At 44.0% G+C, this 21,751-nt stretch overlaps 1 protein-coding gene across 1 annotated transcript in view; it reads left to right on the top strand.

Annotated features, from left to right (window-relative positions):
• The window catches only part of SMC1B (structural maintenance of chromosomes 1B), a 941,781-nt gene that overhangs the window by 90,136 nt on the left and 829,894 nt on the right, over positions 1 to 21,751 (top strand). Inside the window, 3 exon segments of the mRNA XM_029600056.1 lie at positions 12,135 to 12,181; positions 12,184 to 12,248; positions 12,250 to 12,393. Of these exon segments, the coding sequence (XP_029455916.1) occupies positions 12,135 to 12,181; positions 12,184 to 12,248; positions 12,250 to 12,393 (256 nt within the window).

Here is a 21,751-nt window from a genome sequence, read left to right as displayed (position 1 = left end):
TGAGATATGCCGAGCTGCGATGTGCTCATCTTTGCACACCTTTTCCAAGTATTACTGCTTGGATGTTTGGGCTAGGGAGGACGCCACGATCACCCAAGTGGTTTTGACTATTCAGCTGGTAGCCTGCTGCCCTTTTCGGGATTAACTTTGGTACAATCTACTGGTGGGATTGACCTGCCAGAATGCAGAGGAAGGAGAAATTACCAATTTACTTGATAATTTCCTTTCCTCTGAGGGCAGGTCAATCCCAGACCTACCCTAGGTGTTGCCGATGTTGAAATTATGGTTAGCCTTTTCAGGGTGAATATTGCAGTGTGTGATTTCTGTTCTTCGATGAAGATTGGTAAGTGGCTTTCTAGCTCCCTTAGTTTAGTGGCTATGTTACAACTTTTGTCTGTTGACAATGTTCCCGTTGGATTGGAGGCATGAGTGGTTGATTGTTAATGATGATGTTCAAGTATAATCAGTTTGTCCACAGTTTGGCTTTTCCAGAGAATACTGGCGGGTGAAGTCAAGGCAGGACAATATAGCCATGACGTCTGTTTTGGCTCCCTCTCCATCTGCTGGCAGTTGGAGATTGAGCAAACCCACTGGTGGGGATTGACCAGCCCTCAGAGGAAAGGAAATTATCAGGTAAGTAGTAATTTCTCCTTTGATAGGAATGTAAATAAAGGGAAGAGGAAAAAGAGACTGTTATAGTTTTCTAAAGAAGTAGCTGAAAAGGTTAGCATTCATAAACTACAAGAGATTGCAGAAAGAGAAGACAGGCAACAGTATGTGGAAAAATTAAGATAAGCTGGGAAAGTAGTCAGGAATGCAAAAATTCAAATAAAAGAAAAAGCAAATACAGTAAAACGGGACAAGACTTTTTTTTTAAAGATATGTTAGTGATGGAAATGCAAAAGCAGCATTGTGAGATTCAAAGGGGAAGAATATGTAGAGGCTGATGAGGAAGAAACAAAAATTGTTTAACAATTTTTTTAAATTTAGATTTTATCAAATTCGTTATCATCATACAATGAAATAAAGAAAAAGTAAACAAATTAGAATAGAAAGAAAGGTATCCAAATTGTCATATAATAAAATTTCTACTCTTTACAAAGTATTCCAATAATTCCAGTCCACATTGGAAAAACTGGGAAGCTTGCCAAAGAAAAAATTACACATACAAAAAGAGAAAGTACAATGTATTCTTGTACTAATTGGGAGAAAAATATACAATTATATCTAAACTTTCCTAAACAAGCTGTTGCAACCTTCCCAATCAACCACCCTTAGCAGCAAGAAAAACTTCCAGGTGAGCAGGATCTAGGAATACAAACTTATTCTTCTGATATGTTATCAGACATCTGCAAGGAAATTTGAGAAAGAAAGTGGCCCCTGAGGCCACAACTATCTGTCTCAGACACAGAAACTGCTTGCTTCTAATTTCGGTATTGCTAGACACCTCAGGAAAAACTTGAACTTTTTGACCAAGAAAACAAAGATCTTTATTTTCAAAACATTTTTGGAGCACAAAGATTCTTTATCTTGCTCCAAACTAAATGTAACTATTAAAGTAGCTCTAGCTGGTATAGCATCAATAGAAGCCTCTAAAAAAAGATGTTAATTTAGGGCTTTCAGCCTGCAAAATATCCATATTGTCATCAGAACCTTGATTACCTTTCTTAAACCGGTTTTTGAAATTAAAATATCTTTCATTGGAAATATTCAGAATTTCCCTCATATTTTTTAAATAGCTCTTTAGCTGATAGCATTCTAGATATTGGAAAATTTTTAAAAATTGCAAATTTTTACACCTCATAGCATTTTCCAGCCCTTCAAGTTGTTTATATATAATTAAGTGTCCTTAATAAAGGAAATTCCAACTGGCTGGATAGCTGTGATTTGTGAAGTTAAAGTTGAAGCAGAAGACTCTAGCTGTATTAGCCGAGTTCCATAATCATGTATTTTCCTAGTTTCAATAGAAAAGTTAGTTGATTGGGATATTGATTGGGATAACGACTCCTCTGTCTTAGTAACAGCTCTCCATACATCAACTAAGGTGACATTTTCAGGCTCGGTTACTTCAGAGCCTAAATCCAATGGCTGAAGTGTAATAGATAGCAATGAGAAACACTCGATAGTTGGAATACTAGTCACAGTCTGTAGGGGCTGCATACTTCCTCTATCAATAGTTGGCAGTAAAGATGCGTCTCCACTGGATCAAAGTTAACTGGTGAACTAGCACTGATAAGTCCAAAGGGGTTATGAGAGGACTGGTTATGGCCAGGACTAGCTGAGGCCCCTGATGAAAAAGAAATAGGACAAGATTCTCACAATGTTTGACTTACCCTTCGAGCAAGATGAATATCCATCAGTCCCTTTGCCACTCTTATTGCTGGTGTAGAGGTAATTACTCTAGTTTTTGTTTTCCTTCCCATCTAAGGAAAAGAGGAGCCTTTCCAAATTCTTACCCAGGGGCACACCCCTTTGGAGTGGCTTCGGCAGGGTGCTGGTGACTGCGTGCCTCTGCACTGAGATTTAAATAGTTGCAGTGGGTGGGAGAAGATGACATCAGAGGGAGCGGCAAGGTCGAGTGTTCTTGGTGGTCATGGCACCCAATCCCTTGGCCCAGGACACCATTGGGTATACCTGAATCTCTCCTGGACAAGCTTTCCAGTTTAACAGATATTTCTGTTAAGTGATCACTGTTGAAGAGCCTGGAGGAGGACCATTTAAAACAAACAAAAATAAGATTGGAAGTGAGGTAAACCTTAAGTCGATTTTCAGAACAGTGTGTTCGTGAGAAGCTAACTAAACTTAAAATAGATAAGGTGATAGGGCCAGATGGAATACATCTGAGGGTTTTATAAGGGAACTTAGAGATGTCCTGGCAGGACCACTGGCTGACCTTTTCAATGCTTCTTTAGAGTCTGGAGTAGTTCCGGAGGACTGGAAAAGGGTGGATGTGGTTTCTATTCATAAAAGTGGATATAAGGAGAAGGCTGGGAACTAAAGGGCTACTTAGTCTGACCTCTGTGGAGAGTAAACTAAAGGAATCTCTGCTTCAATGGCAGGGAGAAATGTGGAAAAGAGGATTTACATTCAGACAGCATTCAACAAGGTACTGATCTGTGCAGTCTGGGTATACAAGCATCGGAGTAACTTGCTTGATGTGGCGGTTACTACCCGTAACCATTTAAAGAAGGAATTTTAAATGCCTGAGGCTATCAGATTGTAATTTTTTTTTTTTATTTTATATTTCTAATTTTCAACCTATCAGATTGTAATTTAACTTAAACTGGACCAATCTATTCGGCTGTTTAAGCCATAAGGTTCTTCGCTATGCATTTTAAGTATCCATTGTTCTCTTTTATATAAAACTAGCGGTGGCCCGCCACGCGTTGCAGTGGCAGAGTCAGGTTCTTTCCCCCCCCCCCCCTTGGTCATATACCTCAATCACACATCGTCCTCCCCCTTGGTCACTCACTCCTCCCTTTCCTCCCCTGTCCCCACTCCAACTCTCTCCCCTCACACTCACCCCTCCCCCTTTGGTCACTAACTCCCCCTTCACTCCCCTGTCCCCACTCCAACTCTCACCCCTCACACTCACCCCTCCCCTCTGTGTCTCTCCCCTGACACTCACCGCCCCCTTCATTCTCTCTCCCCTCACTGTCACCTCTCCCCGCCTACTCCCTACCCTTTCGTCAGTGACAGCACACCCTCTCTGAATCTCCTTCCCTGACTCAGATCCCCTCCCGCTCGCATTGCCCTCCCAGCTGATCCCCCCCCCCCATCCCTCTCCCTCTTGTGCGGTTCTGCGCGGCCCACTACTGAAGACGCGAGGTCAACGAGGATCCCTCCCTGTTGTGCATGTGAGCCGTACCAGATCGCCGCCACAGCTCCTCCCAGGTGTCGAGGTTCGGCCGGCTGACACCACCATGCCCGATATCGCCGCCGGTCCTCCGCTGCTGCTCCTCCCAGTGCCATGTTGGTCCCGCTGTGCCTGACGTGCACCGCTGCTGCTCCTCCCAGCGCCATGTTGGTCCCGCTGTGCCCGACGTGTGCTCCCGCCCGCGCATGCGCAGTACAGCAGCTTCATTTCCCAAGGTATATAGTGTGTATTGCATGTCTTATAATACCTCGCTTATATCTTTCTTGTACAATAATTTCCCTTCAGGTTTCCCCCCCTCTTACCACCCCCCCCAGTTCTTTTATCAGTTTCATTGTAAAGCCCTGTTGGCCAGTTTTATGTTACATGGAAACCGATGTGATGTTTGCATAACGAACGTCGGTATACAAAAATTTTAAATAAATAAATGTCTGTCGAGCAGATGTCGCTGTTTTCCCCACACACATGTAAAAACATGTTTTTCTCTGTAACCGTGTGACATCTATGTAATCTAGATAGAGAAGAACCTTGCCGAAAGTGAATGCAAGGTTGTGTCCAAATTTGAAAGCAATTGGTGCAGTAGTTTCTGAGATTATCAATTACGTCCAAACTATTTTACATTTTTATTTATATAGATGCTAGCGCGATCCCCTCTCCTCTTATATGCGAATGAACTGTATCGAGCACAAGCCATTTCAATTGTTCAAACTGGTGATTAAATTCTGTGCAATGATGTACCATTGGTGCATTTACTTTTTGATTATTAATGCAACTCCTGTGCTCACAAATTCTTTGCCTAAAGGTTCTCGTAGTTTGGCCTATATAGTAACGGGAGCACGGACACATAAGATAAACTACATAGATGCCCAAGTTGTAAAATTTCTTAAGGTATATTTACGTCCAGTGATTTTATTTGTAAATTCTTGAGTTGCATGGTTTGGGGACAGATGGAACAATGGCCACATTTGTAATGACCTATGAGTCCCTTTCCATCTATGGTTATCTGTTGTTGGTCTTCCGTTGGTAATAGAACTGGACATAAAATCTCTCTTAGGTTTTGATTGAGTATGCCATTCTAAAGTCCATATTCTGAAATCCATCAATGACTTGTATAATGGACCAATGAGAACGTATACTTCTATTGATTTGTTGGCTCAACGGAGAATATCTTATAACACATGTCATCAAGCTGTCATTTGGTACTTTGACTTTATTGTTTCTGTAATCCAAAAGATCTTTTCTATCACTATATAAAGCTCTCTTGTATCCATCCTTGATGCTCTTATTCGGATAACCTCGAGCTTTAAATTGTTTCATCAATTCTTGCGATTTTTCTCTATAACTGTTTTTATCTGTACAGTTCCTTCTGTATCTAAAAAATTGTGATACTGGTAAGCTATTCTTTAATGGTAGCCATGGTGGCCCCCATTGCGGTCCCGGAAATTTGCTGAAAATATTCTTTTTGAAAAATGAAAAGGTTTTTGGTGAGTGCCAGACTTTATTTATGCAATAAGATCAAAGCAGAATTAGATGAAAAATGAACCACACTAAAAGCAGATTTAAGTGCTGAAAGTTTTGATAATAATTATTCAGATCTCCAAAGATCGATAGATAATTTCAGGAGAGAATTGAAGGACTATAAAACATCCAAATATAAAAGGGACGAGAATGACTATGAACAAGGTAATATATATCCGTGGATGCAACCCAAAAACAAACAAGCAAGACATGTAACTTTCAATAACTCCTCAGAGGGATCCTCAGAGGAGGAAGAACGAGAAGATATGAATTCTGACGACAATTTTTTAGAAAGTGGAAACCCAAAAAGAAGAAGGAAGAAACATTGGCGAGAATTTTGAAATACACCAATGAATGTCACTACCAGATCACGGGGGGGCGTACAGAGGGACGAACATAGGCAAGAAAATGCAGTGATCAATCTGTCAGATCTGCAGCTAACGGAAGAAGAAAACAAGCTATTAAATTTAGGTTTGTCATTCGTACCCACCGAAAAACATGACGCGTTCCAATTTAGGGTTGATTTTCAGAAATTCATTCGATCTTTAAATTTGAAAAATTATTTCCATCAGTTTCCTGCCGATACAAGGGACACTTCACTTGTAAAATGTCATTCTACATGGAATCCTCCAGGCCCAGTAAATCCACTCAGAGACCTTTCAACATCTTGTATTAAAAGACATTGAAGAACTTGAGAAGAGGGATTCCAAGTATTGCAACAATTTAAAAAGAGAATCCAGAGAAATGTTATTTTCTTTATCTAAGGATAGATCCTTAGTAATAAAACCTGCTGACAAAGGTGGGTCAGTGGTTCTCATGAATAAAGTAGATTACGTTCAAGAAATTGAGCGACAGTTCAAAAGATACATCTACTTATTGTAAATTGAAGTCAAATTCCACATTATTGTTGCAAAAGAAAATTAAAATCATCACTGATCTTGCTAAAGAAGAGTTTCATTACTGGTAGGGAACATCAGTTTTTAAATCCTAAGTTCCCCAGAACACCTACCATTTACACCTTACCAAAGCTGCACAAATGTTTAGAAAAACCGCCGGGAAGACCAATCATTTCTTCTAATGATTCTATATTAAAACCTTTATCCCAATACGTTGATTGTCATTTGCGTAAATATGTACAAGAAGGAAAATATTATATTCGCGATACATCTCACTTTTTAAACATGTTGGAAAATTTGAATCTGGACATCACTGACTGATGGTTAGTTAGACTTGATATTAAATCTCTTTATACTTCAATACCGCAAGACAGTGCTTTACAGGTTTTGTTTAATCTTCTTGAAAATAGAGAACGTCCTCATAGAATTCCCACACATTTCATTTACAATTTGGCTCAACTGGCACTCACCAAAAATGTATTCATTTTTCAAAAAGAATATAATCAGCAAATTTCCGGGATCGCAATGGGGGCCACCATGGCCCCCAGTATTGCTAATATCTACATGATGGATTTTGAAACACAATGGGTAGAAAATTCGCCATTTGCAGATAGTTTAACATTCTATAGATGCTATATAGACGATATTGCTGCCGTTGCCTCCGGGCTATCAGCACGTTCAAGCCCAGTGGGAACGACAGCAGTGCTAAAAGAAGCTGTGGCACCCGTGGCTGGCCTTTTCTTCTTCCTGCGCCTGCCGCCCCCTCCCCCCCCCGTGACCCGGAACAGGAAGTGATACGCGGTGCGCGGGAAGAAGAAAGAGCCGTGCCGCGTGATAAAGTAGCAGCGGCCGCTGCAGCATCGGCCCCCGAGCAATTGAAGCAGCCGGTAATCAGGAAAGGAGACAGCAGCTTGAGCCTCCTGCAACCGATGGAATTCTTCCTTCTTGGCCTGCGGGGGCTGGAGGAGGAGGCTGCTGCAGCTACCATTTGTGCTCGGGGGGGGGGGGGGTGGGGAGAGAGAGGAAGTGAGCGAGAGAAAGAGATAGAAGCAGCCAGCTAGCCAGTGTGTGAGAGAATGTGTGTGTGATTGAGAGCCTGTGTGTAAGTGAGAGAATGTATTTGACCGAGACCATGTGTGTGATTGAGAGAAACTGGTCAGAGAGATGATGTATGTGTATATGTGAGAGATAATGAAAGTGACTGCTCAAGGAGATGACTGATGTGTATGTGAGAGTGTGAGACAGTCAGGGATGTGACTGTGTGTGTGTGTGTGAGAGAGAGAAAAAAGCATGGAAGTGAGAAATCTGGTGTTGTGGGGGTGTATGTGAAAGAAAGTATGGGAGTGAGAAGCTTGTGTGTGTGTGCATGTATGAGAGAGAGACTGGTTGGTAAGGTGACGGTGTGACTGGTGTGTATGTGAATGTGAGAGAGAGAGAATATGATTCAGGGAATGAGAAGCCTGTGCACGTGGAGAGCGAGCATGGAAATGAGAGAGAGACTGGTGTTGGGTGTGTGTGTGTGTGTAACAGAGAGAAAGTGATTATGGGAATGAGAAGCCTGTGCATGTGAAGAGAGTGAACATGGGAGTGAGAACCTGGGTGTGTGTGAGACACAGCATGGGAGGGAGAAGCCTGTATATGTAAGACAGAACATGGAAGTGAGAAGCCTGTGTGTGTGTGTGTGTGTATGCATGAGAGAGATCAGGTGACTGGTGTGTGTGTGTGTGTGTGTGTGTGTGAGAGAGAGAGAAAGTGATTATGGGAATGAGAAGCTTGAGCATGGGAGTGAGAAACCTGGGTGTGTGCGAGACACAGCATGGGAATGAGAAGCCTGTATATCTGAAAGAGAACATGGGAGTGGGAAGCCTGTGTGTGTATGCATGAGAGAGATCAGGTGACTAGTGTGTGTGTATGTGTGTGTGTGAGAGAAAGAGAAAGAAAGTATTATGGGAATGAGAAGCCTGTGAATATGAAGAGTGAGCATGGGAGTGAGAAACCTGGGTGTGTGTGAGACACAGCATGGGAGTGAGAAGCCTGTATATCTGAAAGAGAACATGGGAGTGGGAAGCCTGTTTGTGTGTATGCATGAGAGAGATCAGGTGACTGGTGTGTGTGTTTGTGTATGTGTGTGAGAGAAAGAAAGTGATTATGGGAATGAGAAGCCTGTGCATGTGGAGAGAACAAGCATGGGGAGTGAGAGACTGGTGAGTGTGTGTGAGAATGAGAAAGTGATTATGAGAGTGAGAAACCCATATATGTAAGTGGAACACGGGAGTGGGAAGCCTGTGTGTGTGTATGGCATGAGAGAAACTGTTCAGGAAGGTGACTGGTGTGTTTGTCAAAGACTGGGAGATGATTGGTGTGTGAGAGACAGAAACTGGTCATGGGGGCATGACTGATATGGTGTGTGTGTGTGTGAGAGACATGGGCCCTAAGGAAGAGGACCATGAGTATAGAGCTTAGCCACTACTGCTGCTTCTGGTGTGTGCTACAGCCTGCATGGAAGAGGAGTAGGAGAGCTGCTAGAGGGGGTAAGTAAAGGTGGCTTTTTAAGTTTATTTTTCTTGATTGACTGCCATTTTAATTATTTAATATTATGTGATGTGTCTGCTTTTTTTGAAATATTTTATTGGTGTTTGGAGAATTTTTAATAGTTTTTATGAGTTTTTAATTGTTGGATGTTATTTCTGTTCATAGTTGTTGTGAAACATTTATTCTGCTTATTAGTATAGTTTTACAATTATTTGTGTGTGGGGATCTATAGCTGCTTGCTAGTTCTGTTTTCCTAATAAGAGGTGTATTGGTTTTTAGGACCTGATTTAATATTTGTAGTGTTGCATTTTCATAGATAGGGTTGCTCCTGTTTGAGTGTATTCCATAAAACAGGTGTAACTGTGTGCAGATTAGTTTAGTGCATTACTACAGATCCTGGGAGTAGTTTGGGTCGGTTCTGTGTCTGTTACCGAGATGAGATATTTTACTAGCATGTAAGCGTTTTATCAGTCTTATTTGTTGTGTTTTCTCAAGAGGACATGCATTGGGGATAACTGCTGTCTTTTCATAAGTAGGGCTATTGAGCCTGGACGTAGAAGGGGTTTGAGTTGCTGTTACTGAGATGACACCAGAACCAGAATATCTTTTTTGTAGGGTAAGTTGTATGGGGAATGTCATAATTCTTTTTTACATTCATTATTGTGGGTCAGGGGGGTTCCCGTGGATGCAAACTGTACTTTTACATCTAGCCTGGTGATGATCATGGGTCAGTGTGTCACGCATATGAGAACCATCTGTCAGGTGTGTCCCGACAGAAAAAAGGTTGAGAACCACTGGTCTATGGGCTTCTTTGGAATATACACAGACTGTGAAAACTCGTTACAATATTAACCAAATTCCAATAGCTACAATGTTTGAATGCTGGTTGAACAGCAAACTTTGAAACAATTATCTCATGCGGCACTGGAATTTCGGTATTCATAAGATTGAAAGTAGCTGATCTATCACCACACTTGTTTTAACTAAAAAATTTAAAAACAAAATTAAAAAAGAGGTTTTTACAGGACCTATGATTGTACCAACTGGTTTTAAAATCTGATTGAATATTCAGAAATTGCACCAGCACTGAGGTCCCTTTTCCTCTTGATAAAATGTATTGATAAAGTTATACATAAACAACAGCGGTCTCAGTTATTCATATTTAACACCAGCTCATTTTGTGATCTCATTTATATACACTGGTGAATCCTTTGATGGTTTTGCATTAGTTATACACCTTCCCAGGGACCTCTCCCTGGACCAAGATTTCCTGCCGCCTTAGGTTTAAAATGGACTGAGCCAGATCTCTGGATCTGGTCCTTTAAGGTGTTTTGGGGTTTTTTTCTGTATACTTTCATTCTTTTACAACTTCTTACTCTGAAGATGCTGTAATTACTAATAAACACTTTCTTATGGTTCTCAAGGATTAGGTCCAACTTCATATGGTTCCTTCCTTTGTACCGAAAGCAGTTTCAGAATTTGTTTTAACCAATAAAGTTCCTGCTTTTCGTTTACAGATCAACGTTTTTGGAAGAATGCATGTTGCTTCTATGCTGGGATGTAAGGGGACATCCTTTACTCAGTCTCAGGATCTTTACATTTTTTGGGAGATCTGATCTAATTATTCATTTGTACAGTGGAGGATGGAGAAGTGGGGCACCCACTAGAGTTATGGTGGCATACTGACTTAAAGAGGTGTTTATAGAGGTTTATGTGGAGTCTAGTACTCCATTATCAAAGTAGTTTTGGGGTCACCCCATGAGGTCTCAGGTTTCTTTGTGGGCGGAGTTGCAAGTGGTCTCCTTTTGGAGATCTGTAGAGCAGCATCTTGGTCTATATTGCTTCCCTTTCTGGATGTTGCAGTGGTAGCATCTGTTGCTTTGACAGTTTTGTGGCAGCCTTAGGCAGCACCCCACCCTATAAGGGAGTAACTTGGGTACATCCCACTTTTTTGGATTGGTCTGAATGGATAAAGAGAGAGGTGAAATTACTACTTTCCTTGAATATAGTCAGGCCAGTCTGGAATCCTTTCTGTACTACTGTTATCTTCAGTGTCTTAGTTCATGCTATGCCTTGCAGCAGATGTTTATCACAGATAAATAAGTAGGGTGGGAAAGCGTTACTTCTTTCTTTGCTTTGCCACAAGTGAGCGATTCCTTATGCTACTATTGGATACTTCATTGTGTCTTCCTTAGTTTTTTCTGGAAGTGTAGTAGTTTAAAGATAATGATAATGATAACTGTAATTACATTAACTGTTATGGTTCTATTAATGTTGTTTTCTGTTGACTTTTTACAGAAATACTAGCGGGTAGGTGTCAGCACACAAGTATATAAGGAATGACAGTGAGCTGTTTGTTCTCTATCTCTCTCTGCTGATTCATGTGCATATAACCCAGTTGTCTGGATTGGCCTGACTATATTCAAGGAAAGGAAATTCAGATAAGTAGTATTTTCACCATAGTGTTTGTCTCATTCATTTCAGAGCAGAGGAGGATTGTCTTTCCTTCCGAGGTGTTGAAGACATGTTTGGCAGTGTCCCGCCTAGGATAGCAGTAACTTGAGTACAAGCCATTCATCTGGACTGGTCTGACTGGATGAAGAGGAAAGTCAAATCACTTATCTGATAATTTATTTTCCTTTAGTCAGACCAGTCCAGAAATCTCCCTCAGCTGCCAAACTTGCAAGAATATATATTCGTTTGCATAATTTTGCATAGAAATCCATGCACTTTCTATTGGATTACGGGCTGCAAGATGTAACCTGTGATGTTTCTCTTAAGCAGGTTAGTGCTTACAGGGTTGAATTCATGTTTCTGCTTCCTAGATGATATCTTTTTGGGAGCCCTCTAGTTTAGAAAAAAGAGAGTGAGGGAATTTGTGTTGATAAGTGAATATGAAGGAATTAACATTTCCTAAGTTAGCTTGTTACAGATAATATTAGTAATCTGAGGTCAGCATGGATCCATATAAGGGTGACATCAGCAAACATCATCTTCTGGTCGGTAGACATAATCCATTTGTCTGGACCAGTCTAACTGGACTCAAGTAAAGGAAATGATCAGGTAAGAACTAATTTTTGTTTTTACTAGCCACTTTGCTACAGTAATGGACACTAAGAAAAGAGGGATAAAAACAGTATATCTCTAGGTCATCCTTATAAATGAAATGTATTCTAACCCCACTTTCTACAAAGTTGCCTGATTCATTGTTTCTGCAGAAATTTTAACCCTTGAAGAAGAGAGGATTTGACTATCTACGATTATAATACTTTATTATGTTGAGGACTAACGAAAGAATGTCTGTTGTTTTACAGGGCTCATGAAATTTCATTGAATCATATAAGGCCTCAGTTTATTAAAGCTAAGAGAATACTGCTCACCATATTAGGAAAATAGAGATAGCCAGGAAGTCCCTCCAGAATAATGAGAAAACACATTGCCAAGCAGGACCAGGACATTGAAGAACTGGAGACTGAAATAGCAGACATTGAGAAAGCATGGAGAGTCTTTGAAAGCACTGTGGAGAAGGAAATAATAAGCAGAGGTGGAGATATTGAGCTGGAAGAAAGTCAGGTGAATTAGGAGACAATAAAGTCCTAACACAACATACCCAAATATTTTGTCTTAGAATTATTGGAAGAATAGGAATTAATGCTGGACAAAAGACTCCAATTAGTTTATAAGAATTCTATATTTAGGCATAATTCACCTATTGTATTTCCATGCCTGTCCTGCTGTCTATTCATTCATGTGCATATGTTAGGGCAATGCATTGGATAAAATTTGATAGGAGAGGCTCTTAAGAAATTTCAGCTTGCCTGCTAGGTTTCATCCACAAAGATCAGGGTTGTGCAGGAGGCCGTGACACCACTGATTTGATATAGCAAGACTTTGCTACAGCCCTGTTCTCCTGGCATGACACACAACTAATTTGTGCAACAGAGTAGTATGCACTTCTCCAACTTATTTTAGTTTATATTTAAATATCACTGCTAGCCAGCTATTAACATTTCATGTGCAGCAAAACAATTATCAGTTCTATCTTACACACTTGCTTTACATCATCGTAGCAACTATATCCAAGCATAATGACCAAAGGGGCTTTTCTCTTGCTCCATAATGACCACGTTTTATAGTATAGTAACAGTAAATGATGGCAGATAAAGACCAAATGATCCATCCAGTCTGGCCAGCAAGTTGCGAGCGCTAGTAACGTCTGCTCCATGCAGATTACCCTTGTGCTTTCTGTTAAGGATAGTAATTGCTGCTTTGCACAGGTTAGCCCATGCAGAAATGTTATACCTGCAATTAGTATAGGTTCTCCTAGGGTCAGGTAAGATGGTATTCCTGACACATGGGTGATATCATTGGCCACTATCTGCGCGTCTACGTGGGGTCCCTCTTCTGTCTCGTTTTTTATGCAGAGCTTTCATCTCACGATTAAGGAGCTCTGCTCTTTTCATTGTATTTCATTGTGGTTTTTCATTATTTCCTGGTCGATTACAGACTTCCTGTACCGGAATCCCTTTTCCTCCCTGTTTGTGCCTCGGTGGGGCGGTACAGTAAGTTTTCTTCCCTCGTGGTCGATTCCCACCAGTATTGCTCTCAGTAGCTGCCGGTCATTGACCACTCGCCAGCTGTTTTTTATGGTGTCCGATTTTTGCTGATGCTCCCAGTGCCCGCGGACCATATCTATCACGGCTCCGCACGAGGTCTGTATCCTCTGCCTGGGGGCATCGCATGATGTCATAGGGTGTCGTCTTTGTGATCAAATGATCCCAAAGACCGTGGGGCCCATCTGGACAAAATGGAGAAACTTTTTGGGTCAAGAAAATCCGATCCATCAACTCCAGTGTTGGGGGCGTAGACGCCGAAGGGCTGCGTAGAACCCATGGACACGGAACCTTCACTGTCCACTCCCTCTGCCGAGGCCCTCCTGGGAGAGAGGTGACCATGACAGGCCATCGTTGGTGTCATCCCACTCCAGGATGTCAGGATCATTGCCATTCTCCTTGGCTTCGGGGAAGGACCGGGCCGAGCACAGAAGGAAAACCCAGAAACATCGTCATCGATCACCATCATGTCACGGCACTGGGCTCAGGTTGGTGCCGGTGGCTGCCGTGATGACCCCGAAGCGACCCCGCAGAGAGGCGGATTTTCAGGAGGAGTTGGACTGCAGAGTGCAGCTGGCGGTGATCTGAGCCCTGCAGGGCATCAAACCACCGGTGCCGGAGCAAGTACCTGTGATGTTGGTGCCGCTGCTGGAGTGCCTCTATGTCCTCCTCTGTGTCTGACCGAACCATGAGCTGCCGGTGCCCCTGGGTCAATCGATACCCTAGCAGCCACCAGTGCCTCCATTGTCTGGGGCGATTCCCATTGTGGGTTCCTTCGAGGAGGATGAGTTGTCTCGGCCCATGGTGCCATTGGGGTCCTTGGTGCCGTGTCCAATGTTTCCTGGTCTGGTTCCCGGTCCCTTGGGGGCCTCGGTTCCTCGGGTGCCATCAGTGCCTGCGGTGCCTTTAGTGTCATCGGTGTCTAGGCTGAGGGGTTTGGGCAGGAGCCTGCCACAGTGGTCCCCGAGGGGATTTTAGTAAGGAGAATGCCCCCTATGACTCATGGGGAGATATTTCCTCTGAGTCTTCCTCTGATGGCTTAGATGATCTCCCCTCGGACCAGACCCCTCCAGAGGAGTCGTCTGTCTCTGCCAGAAAACCTGACCTTTGTGGGCTTTGTCTGGGCCATGGTGGAAGCCATTCCCTTCCAGCTCCTGATGGGAGGATGCCAGACATAAGATTCTGGAGGTCCTCCGTTTGTCGACGCCCCGACGGAGGTGGGTGGCTGTTCCCATTCATGATATATTTAAGGAGTTACTCCTTCGGAGCTGGGAGCGCCCCATAACAGTTTCTCCAGTAAATCGGAAAGCAGATGCGGTCTGTCTGGTACAGCAGGCCTTGAGTTTTGAGAGGCATCAACTCCCACATCAGTCAGTCGTAACAGAGTCAAGAAGGCCAAGCGTTCCCACACCCAGGCTTCTGTGCCTTTGGGTAGGGAGTACAGGGCGTTGGACACCTTGGGTAGGAAAGTGTTCCAGGACACGATGTTGATTACGCATATAACTTCCTTACAAGCTGTACATGACCCATTATACTCGGAACCTTTGGAAGCAGATCCAGGAGTTGTCAGAGCGCCTCCCCCAGCAGCAGTAAGTCACTGTTTTGGCAGTTACCCAGCAGGTATTTGAGATGGCTGCTAGGGTGGTGGCAGCGGTCATTGGCGCCTGAAGGATGGTGTGGCTTCGAATTTCTGATCTTCAAACAGAGGTCCAGGAAAAGCTTGTAGACCTCCCTGAATGGGCACAACCTGTTTGGGATAAGGTGAGGTTTGCTGTGGCTCAGTTGAAAGATGAAACCGAAAAAAAAAAAAAAGTCCACAAATCCCAAAATCATGAAACCAAACAAAAAATGGGACCTACTAGTTAACCTCTAGGGATCTGGTTAACACACAGCCTTAAACCAAATTGAATGTAAGTTGTCAGCAAGCCTGAAGGCGTGTCAGGCACAAAAAATGTGCTAAGAACGCCTGGACTGATAAATCATCCACCTTAGGCGCAAATAATTTTTAGGAGAATTTTTAAGCAATTTAAAAACCATGAATAGTCAGATAGTGTTAACTCATAGTGAACCTGACAGCATGGGAAAGCTTCCTCAGGGGTAAATTTGAATTTTATAATCCACTGTGACTGTTGGTGTTTATAATAGGACTGGTAGTCTCAAGATAACCTCTCAGGAGAGAGATGCCAACAGGCACTTGCCCTGCATCTTTTGGCAAGTCTGGTCCACCAAAACCTGCAGATCTCAACCTGCCTCTTGCCTCGCCTTCTGGGCCACACGACCGTGTCGGTCCATGTTACGTCCTTAGCCCACTTGCATATGCGCAGGGTTCAGTGGCGGCAAGCCTCCCAGGACCTCAGGGTGTGCATCTGCATCACACCATCTCTCTGGCTTCCTTTTCCTGGAGAGAAAATCCGTCCAGTCTGGAGCAGGGGATTCCTTGTCAGTCTTCTCTTCACAGATGTGCTCACCACAGATGCATCCACCCTGGGCTTGTATGCACATCTGGATGGCTTCCACACGCAAGGTCTGTGGTCTGCTCAGGAAGCGCAGCGCCAAATGAACTTCCTGGAGCTATGGGATATCCGCTATGCTCTTTGGGCGGTCCGGGATCACTTTCATGATAGGGTGGTATTTTGTAATCTCCCTAAGTTCCTGCCTAGGGTGATGATTGATATTCATCTTAATCAGTCAATCATTCTGCCCACCTTTTTTCCCAGGCCTCTTTTGCACTAGGGTGAATGGGTTCTACACAGCTTGGATTGCAAAGAGGGTCCTAGCTTTCTACCTCAAATGGACAGCAGGCCACAGGCAGTCCACACAGCTCTTCATTTCATTCGTCAAGAATCGATTGGAAGTTGCAGTTACCAAGCAAACGCTGTCAAACTGGCTAGTGGATTGTATTTCCTTTTGCTATGTGCAGGCGGGCCTTCAGCTTGGAGGCCATATCAAGGCTCACTCAGTCAGAGCCATGGCAGCTTTGATGGCCCACTTGCTTGTGATTCCCGTAACCAAAATCTGCAGGGCTGCGACATGGAGTTCTCTCCACACTTTCGCTGCCCATTACTACTTGGACAGGGATGGCCGATACGACAGCAGTTTTAGCCAGTGTATCCTTCAGAATATTTTTCACTTGTAAAACCAAACTCTTCCTGCCTAAGGCCCTTTTTTTTGGGTTCAGGCTGTCTTCCTCTGTTACCAAAGGCACTTGTGTTGTCCCATTGGTGCCTGGTTTAGATGCTGGTTGGTCTTACCTGTTGTTTGGGAACAATCAGTAGCTATGCATTCACCTATGTGTGAGGATTACCATCCTGCTTGTCCTAGGAGAAAACAAAGTTGCTTACCTGTAACAGATGTTCTCTTAGGACAGCAGGATGTTAGTCTTCATGAAATCCACTCGCCACCCCATGGAGTTGGATTTCTCCTATATTTATTTTATTTTTTTCGTGTGGACGAGCGGATATTGGCATGCTGGGCAAGTAAGTTTTCCGTGTTGGGCTCCATCCGATGATGTCAACCACGTGTGAGGACTAACATCCTGCTGTCCTAGGAGAACACTTGTTACAGGTAATAAGCTTTGCTTTACTTCATTTCTTCATTTCCAACCTCGAGCCTCAAGGGATTCACAGTGTTTGTCCCATGCTGTCTTGAACTCCATTACTGTTCTCTTATTCACCACTTCTTAAGTAGTACATTTCAGGCATCCACCCCTTCTGTAAAAAAAATATTTCCTGCTATTTGAGTCATCCCCCTTGGAGTTTCACATCATGACCCCTATTTGTAAGTTTCCAATGGAAAAGGTTTGATGTTTGTGCTTCCTTAATACTTTTCAGGTATCTGAAGGGCTGTATCACATCTCTCTTGCATCTCCTCCCCATGCTTTTCTCCAGGGTATACATATTTAGATCTTTCAGTTTCTTCTTATTTGACTACTGATACAGACCCCACACCATTTTGGCCTCACTTTTCTTTGGACTGCTTCCATCCTGTCTTTATCCTTTTTGATATATTTTTGATATATAGCATACTGGGTCATACTGAGGGTCCTTCAAGCCCTGTATCTGGTTTCCAACAGTGGCCAGTCTAGGTCAGAAGTACCTGGCAAGATCCCAATAATAAATAGATCTCATGCATCTAACATGCAGTGATACATAGTGGCCATTCCTGAAATCTACTTAGTAACAATTTATGGACTTCTCCAAGCACTCATCTAAACCTTTTTTTTAAACCCAGATACGCTATCTGCCTTAACCATATCCTCTGACAATGAATTCCAGAGCTTAATTGTGTGTTTAGTGAAAAGAATTTTCTACAATTTGTTTTAAATGTGCTACTTAATGACATCAGGGAGTATCCTCTAGTCTTTGTATTTTTGAAAGAGTAATAACCTACTTATCCATTCTATAATCCACTCACGATTTTATAGACTTCTGTCAACCCCCACCCCCCCTTCATCTGTCTCTTCTCCAAGGACAAGTAGGATGGTAGTCCTCACACGTGGGTGACATCTTCAGATGGAGCCCGGCATGGAAAACTTTGTAAAAGTTTCTAGAAGTTTGACAGACATACTGGGCATGCCCAGCATACCCCTAACCACACATCCATGCGGGGTCCCTCTTCAGTCTCTCTCTTTCTGCGAAGCTGAAGTCTCACGGCTGTGGAGCTTGCATGTTTTTTTTCGATTTAACTTGCTTCTAGCCTGGTGTAGGGTCCCTCTGCATTATTTTTTTTTTGTCTTTGCTTTAAGTATTTTTGTCAAATTCATGGTCGTTTACTGACAGCGTTGTTCCCCAGTAGCCACCGGCCATTGACTGTGCGCTTCGTGCTTTTCTAGATGGCGTTGTCCGATTTTCGATGGTGCCCCCTTAAATATGTCTGTCACAGACCTCCTGAGGTCTGTGTTCTTTGCCTAGGTGCATCACACGACGTTTGTAGTTGTGTTCTTTGCGCCCAGATGACAATAAGGGCTGTTGGGCATGACTGGACAAATGGAAAAGTTATTCGGGTCCAAAAAATTGGATCAGTTGTCATTGTTGGGGATTTCTAACCCACATGGGAAAAGAATTGATATTGACCCCCTTCGACTACCCTCTGTTACCACCCCTCGATCTTGCGGTTGGGAGCGTGGGATCGAGTGAGATCCTCGTCCTCTCAGTCGGGTTCTTTGACGTCGCCGGAGGTCCCGGGTAAGGACTGTGGTGAGCACTGACGGAAACTCCAATACGGCTCATCCTTGTCAAAGTCTGATCACGGAAAGACATCGACCGCCTCGGTGCCTCCCCCTAAGCGGTCTCATACGGAGGAGGTGATTCCCTCCGGTCCTTCTGAGGACATTTGGCGGTCACCACCAATGCCAGTGGAAGGTTTGGTTTCAAGCCCTACCACCAGGGTCGATCCGATTCCAATGCCTCCGCCGTGTCTTGCTGTTCTATTTTCAGCATCTTTTGAGGAGAAATTAGAAAGGCATGTGCAGTTGGTGGTCAGCTGGGCCCTGCAGGGCATTGTGCCTCTAATTCCGCCGCTGGAGCAGACTCCAATGGTGTTTATGCCTTTAGATCGGCTAGACCTACTGCTCGGTGTCTTATTGACGCAGCCAGCTCCGATGCCCCAAGCCCCTTCGCAGCTGAGGGGAGCATCACTGCTGCTGCCACCGGTTCCCATTCTGGTGAGCGGTTCCCTCAGATGAGGAAGGTCCTATGGGTCGATGGTGCCTCCATTGTGCATGATGCCCCGACAACTTGTAGCTCTTCCGGAGCCTCCGGGATTGACACCTTTGGTGCCGTTGATGCCAGCGGTACTCTCAAAACCAAGGGATTTGTTGGTACCCTCACGGGCCTGGATCCCCACTAGTGCCCTTGGTGCTGCTGTTGGTTCCTGTGATGCCTTTACGGCCTGCTGGCTCAAGGCCCGGATGAGTGCTCCATGTGCCGCATCTCCGGGCGTTCATAGCAAAGGGGAAGCCTCCTATGACTCCTGGGAGGGTGAGGTGTCCTCCACCGAGGAATCGGAGGACTTGCTGTCGGAACCCTCTCCACTGGAGGAAAGGCAAAAATCTCCTCCAGAGGATCTTTCACTGGTTTTGTTAAAACCATGGTAGAGTCGGTGCCATTCCAGCTCTTGTCAGAACAGGATTCTCATCACAAGATGCCGCAGCAGGCATTGGGGCTTACCGTATGGCTTGGCTGTGCGCCTGTGATCTTGAACAGAGGTCAAGGACACTCTGCAGATCTGCCTTGTATGGGTGAAAACCTGTTCGGGGTCAAGATTAAAGAGATGGTGGCGCAACTGAAGGGCTATCATGAAACCCTTCAAAGTTGTCAGCCAGTACTTCAGACACCCAGCCTTCCAGCAAAAAGCCATAGACAGTATCTGAGGCTGCCTTTTTACCGGCCACGCGAGTACTAACCGCCAGCCTCTAGAGTGAGACCTTAGTGGCCTCCGGCAAGACCAAAGGCATGACAACCTCGTATGCCCTGTCTGACTCTGGCTCCACCTTAAAACCCTGTCACAGGATTTTGACTGGTGGCCAGAGAATGTGAGCCAGTCTCCCCTGCCACGTGGTGTTGACCCCCCATTGGGGGAGGGGGGGCGTCTGCAGTTATTCGCAGACCGATGGACGTCAATTACATCAGACCTCTGGGTCCTGTTTATCGTACGGAAGGGATACAAATTGCATTTCCAATGCGTTCCACCCTACTCTCCTCCGTGTCCACGGTGGAGAGAGGTATGGAACCTACAGGTGCTTTGAGTAGAGCTTTCTGCCCTCTTAATGGCTCGAGCATTTGAACCAGTTCTGCCAAGCCAGTAGGGGGTCGGGTTCTACTCCAGGTATTTCCTGATTCCCAAGATAACTGGTGGCTTCTGCCCCATTCTGGATCTGAGGGCATTAAACCGGTTTCTGGTGAGAGAGAAGTTCACAATGGTCTCATTGGGCACTTTGATTCCCCTCCTCAAGGCGGGGGGACTAGCTCTGCTCCCTTGATCTCAAAGACGCATACGCCCATATCCTCATTTCTCCGGCGGATTGGAAGTACCTTTGATTCCTGGTAGAGGGAGAGCACTACCAGCTGTTCGACCTAGTGTCAGTGCCCTGGGTTTTCACCAGATGCCTGGCAGTAGTGGGGGCCTATCTTTGGAGTCGAGAGGAGTTCATGTCTTCCCCTACCTTGATGATTGGCTTATCAAAAGCAACCGAATTCACTGTTAAGTTTGTTGGACCTTCATGGATACAACTTGAAAAAATCAACAAGCTGTGTTTCCCTTTGGTCCACTTTTAATTTTATTTATTTAATTCTGCTTTAATGTTCATTTTTTTCTTTTTTGTCATTACTTAAAAATAAGTCCCATCACCATGAGGTCCCATTTCGGGATATCGGCACAAAACCTTAATTTAAAACATATCGAGAGAGCAAAAAACCTTCATAACTTATCTCAAGTGTCTGTATTGATCACAACCCCGACATGGCCATGTTTCGATAACCACTCTGCTTCAGGGGGTTCTCCTTGAACTTTCAACACGCCCTCGATCAACCAAAATTTGTTTGCTTCTCGAATCCAGCCACATCTTTTTCTTACCGAACCTCTTTATTAGACCTGAAGGTTGAAAGTTCAAGGAGAACCCCCTGAAGCAGAGTGGTTATCGAAACATGGCCATGTCGGGGTTGTGAGCAATATGGACACTTGAGATAAGTTATGAAGGTTTTTTGCGCTCTCGACGTTGTTTTAAATTAAGGTTTTGAGCTCTTAAGCGGGTTAAGTGGGCTAAGTTGAAGGATTTGACACTTTAAAATGGTCTTTCTCTTGGCTATTTGTTAGGCGAGACGGATATCAGAGATTCAAACGTTTGTCTTGCCAGGAGCCGTTTCTACGGTTTTCAAACTCGGGAGTTTCGCTTCAAATGGTGCCATCCTTCCTTCCGAAGGTGGTGTCGGCTTTTCATATGAATCAGTTACCGGCCTTTTCAGATTTGGATCGCGTTTCTCCTCAAGCTCAGGAGTTTAGAAAATTGGACGTTCGGGGTACTTCTCAGATACTTGGAAGTGACTAATGCCTTTCGGTTGTCAGACCATCTTTTTGTTTTGTGGAGTGGTCCTAGAAGGGACAGAATGCGTCCAAGGCTACTATTGCCCGGTGCTTAAAAGAATCCATTGCATCAGCGTACATATGCAAGGGCCGTCTGGTGCCTGATGGTCTTAAACCACATTCTATCAGATCTCAGGTGGCGTCTTGGGCGGAAGAGTCAATGATGTTTCTCCTCAGGAGAGATTTGCAAGCGGTGACGTGGAAATCTTTGCACACATTTGCTAGGCATTACCGCTTGG

This window comes from Rhinatrema bivittatum, chromosome 4 (assembly GCF_901001135.1).
Source record: "Rhinatrema bivittatum chromosome 4, aRhiBiv1.1, whole genome shotgun sequence".
In the NCBI taxonomy this organism is placed as follows: Eukaryota; Metazoa; Chordata; class Amphibia; order Gymnophiona; family Rhinatrematidae; genus Rhinatrema; species Rhinatrema bivittatum.
The sequence above is the reverse complement of the archived record's forward strand: the minus strand, read 5'-3'. Positions and strand labels throughout refer to the sequence as shown.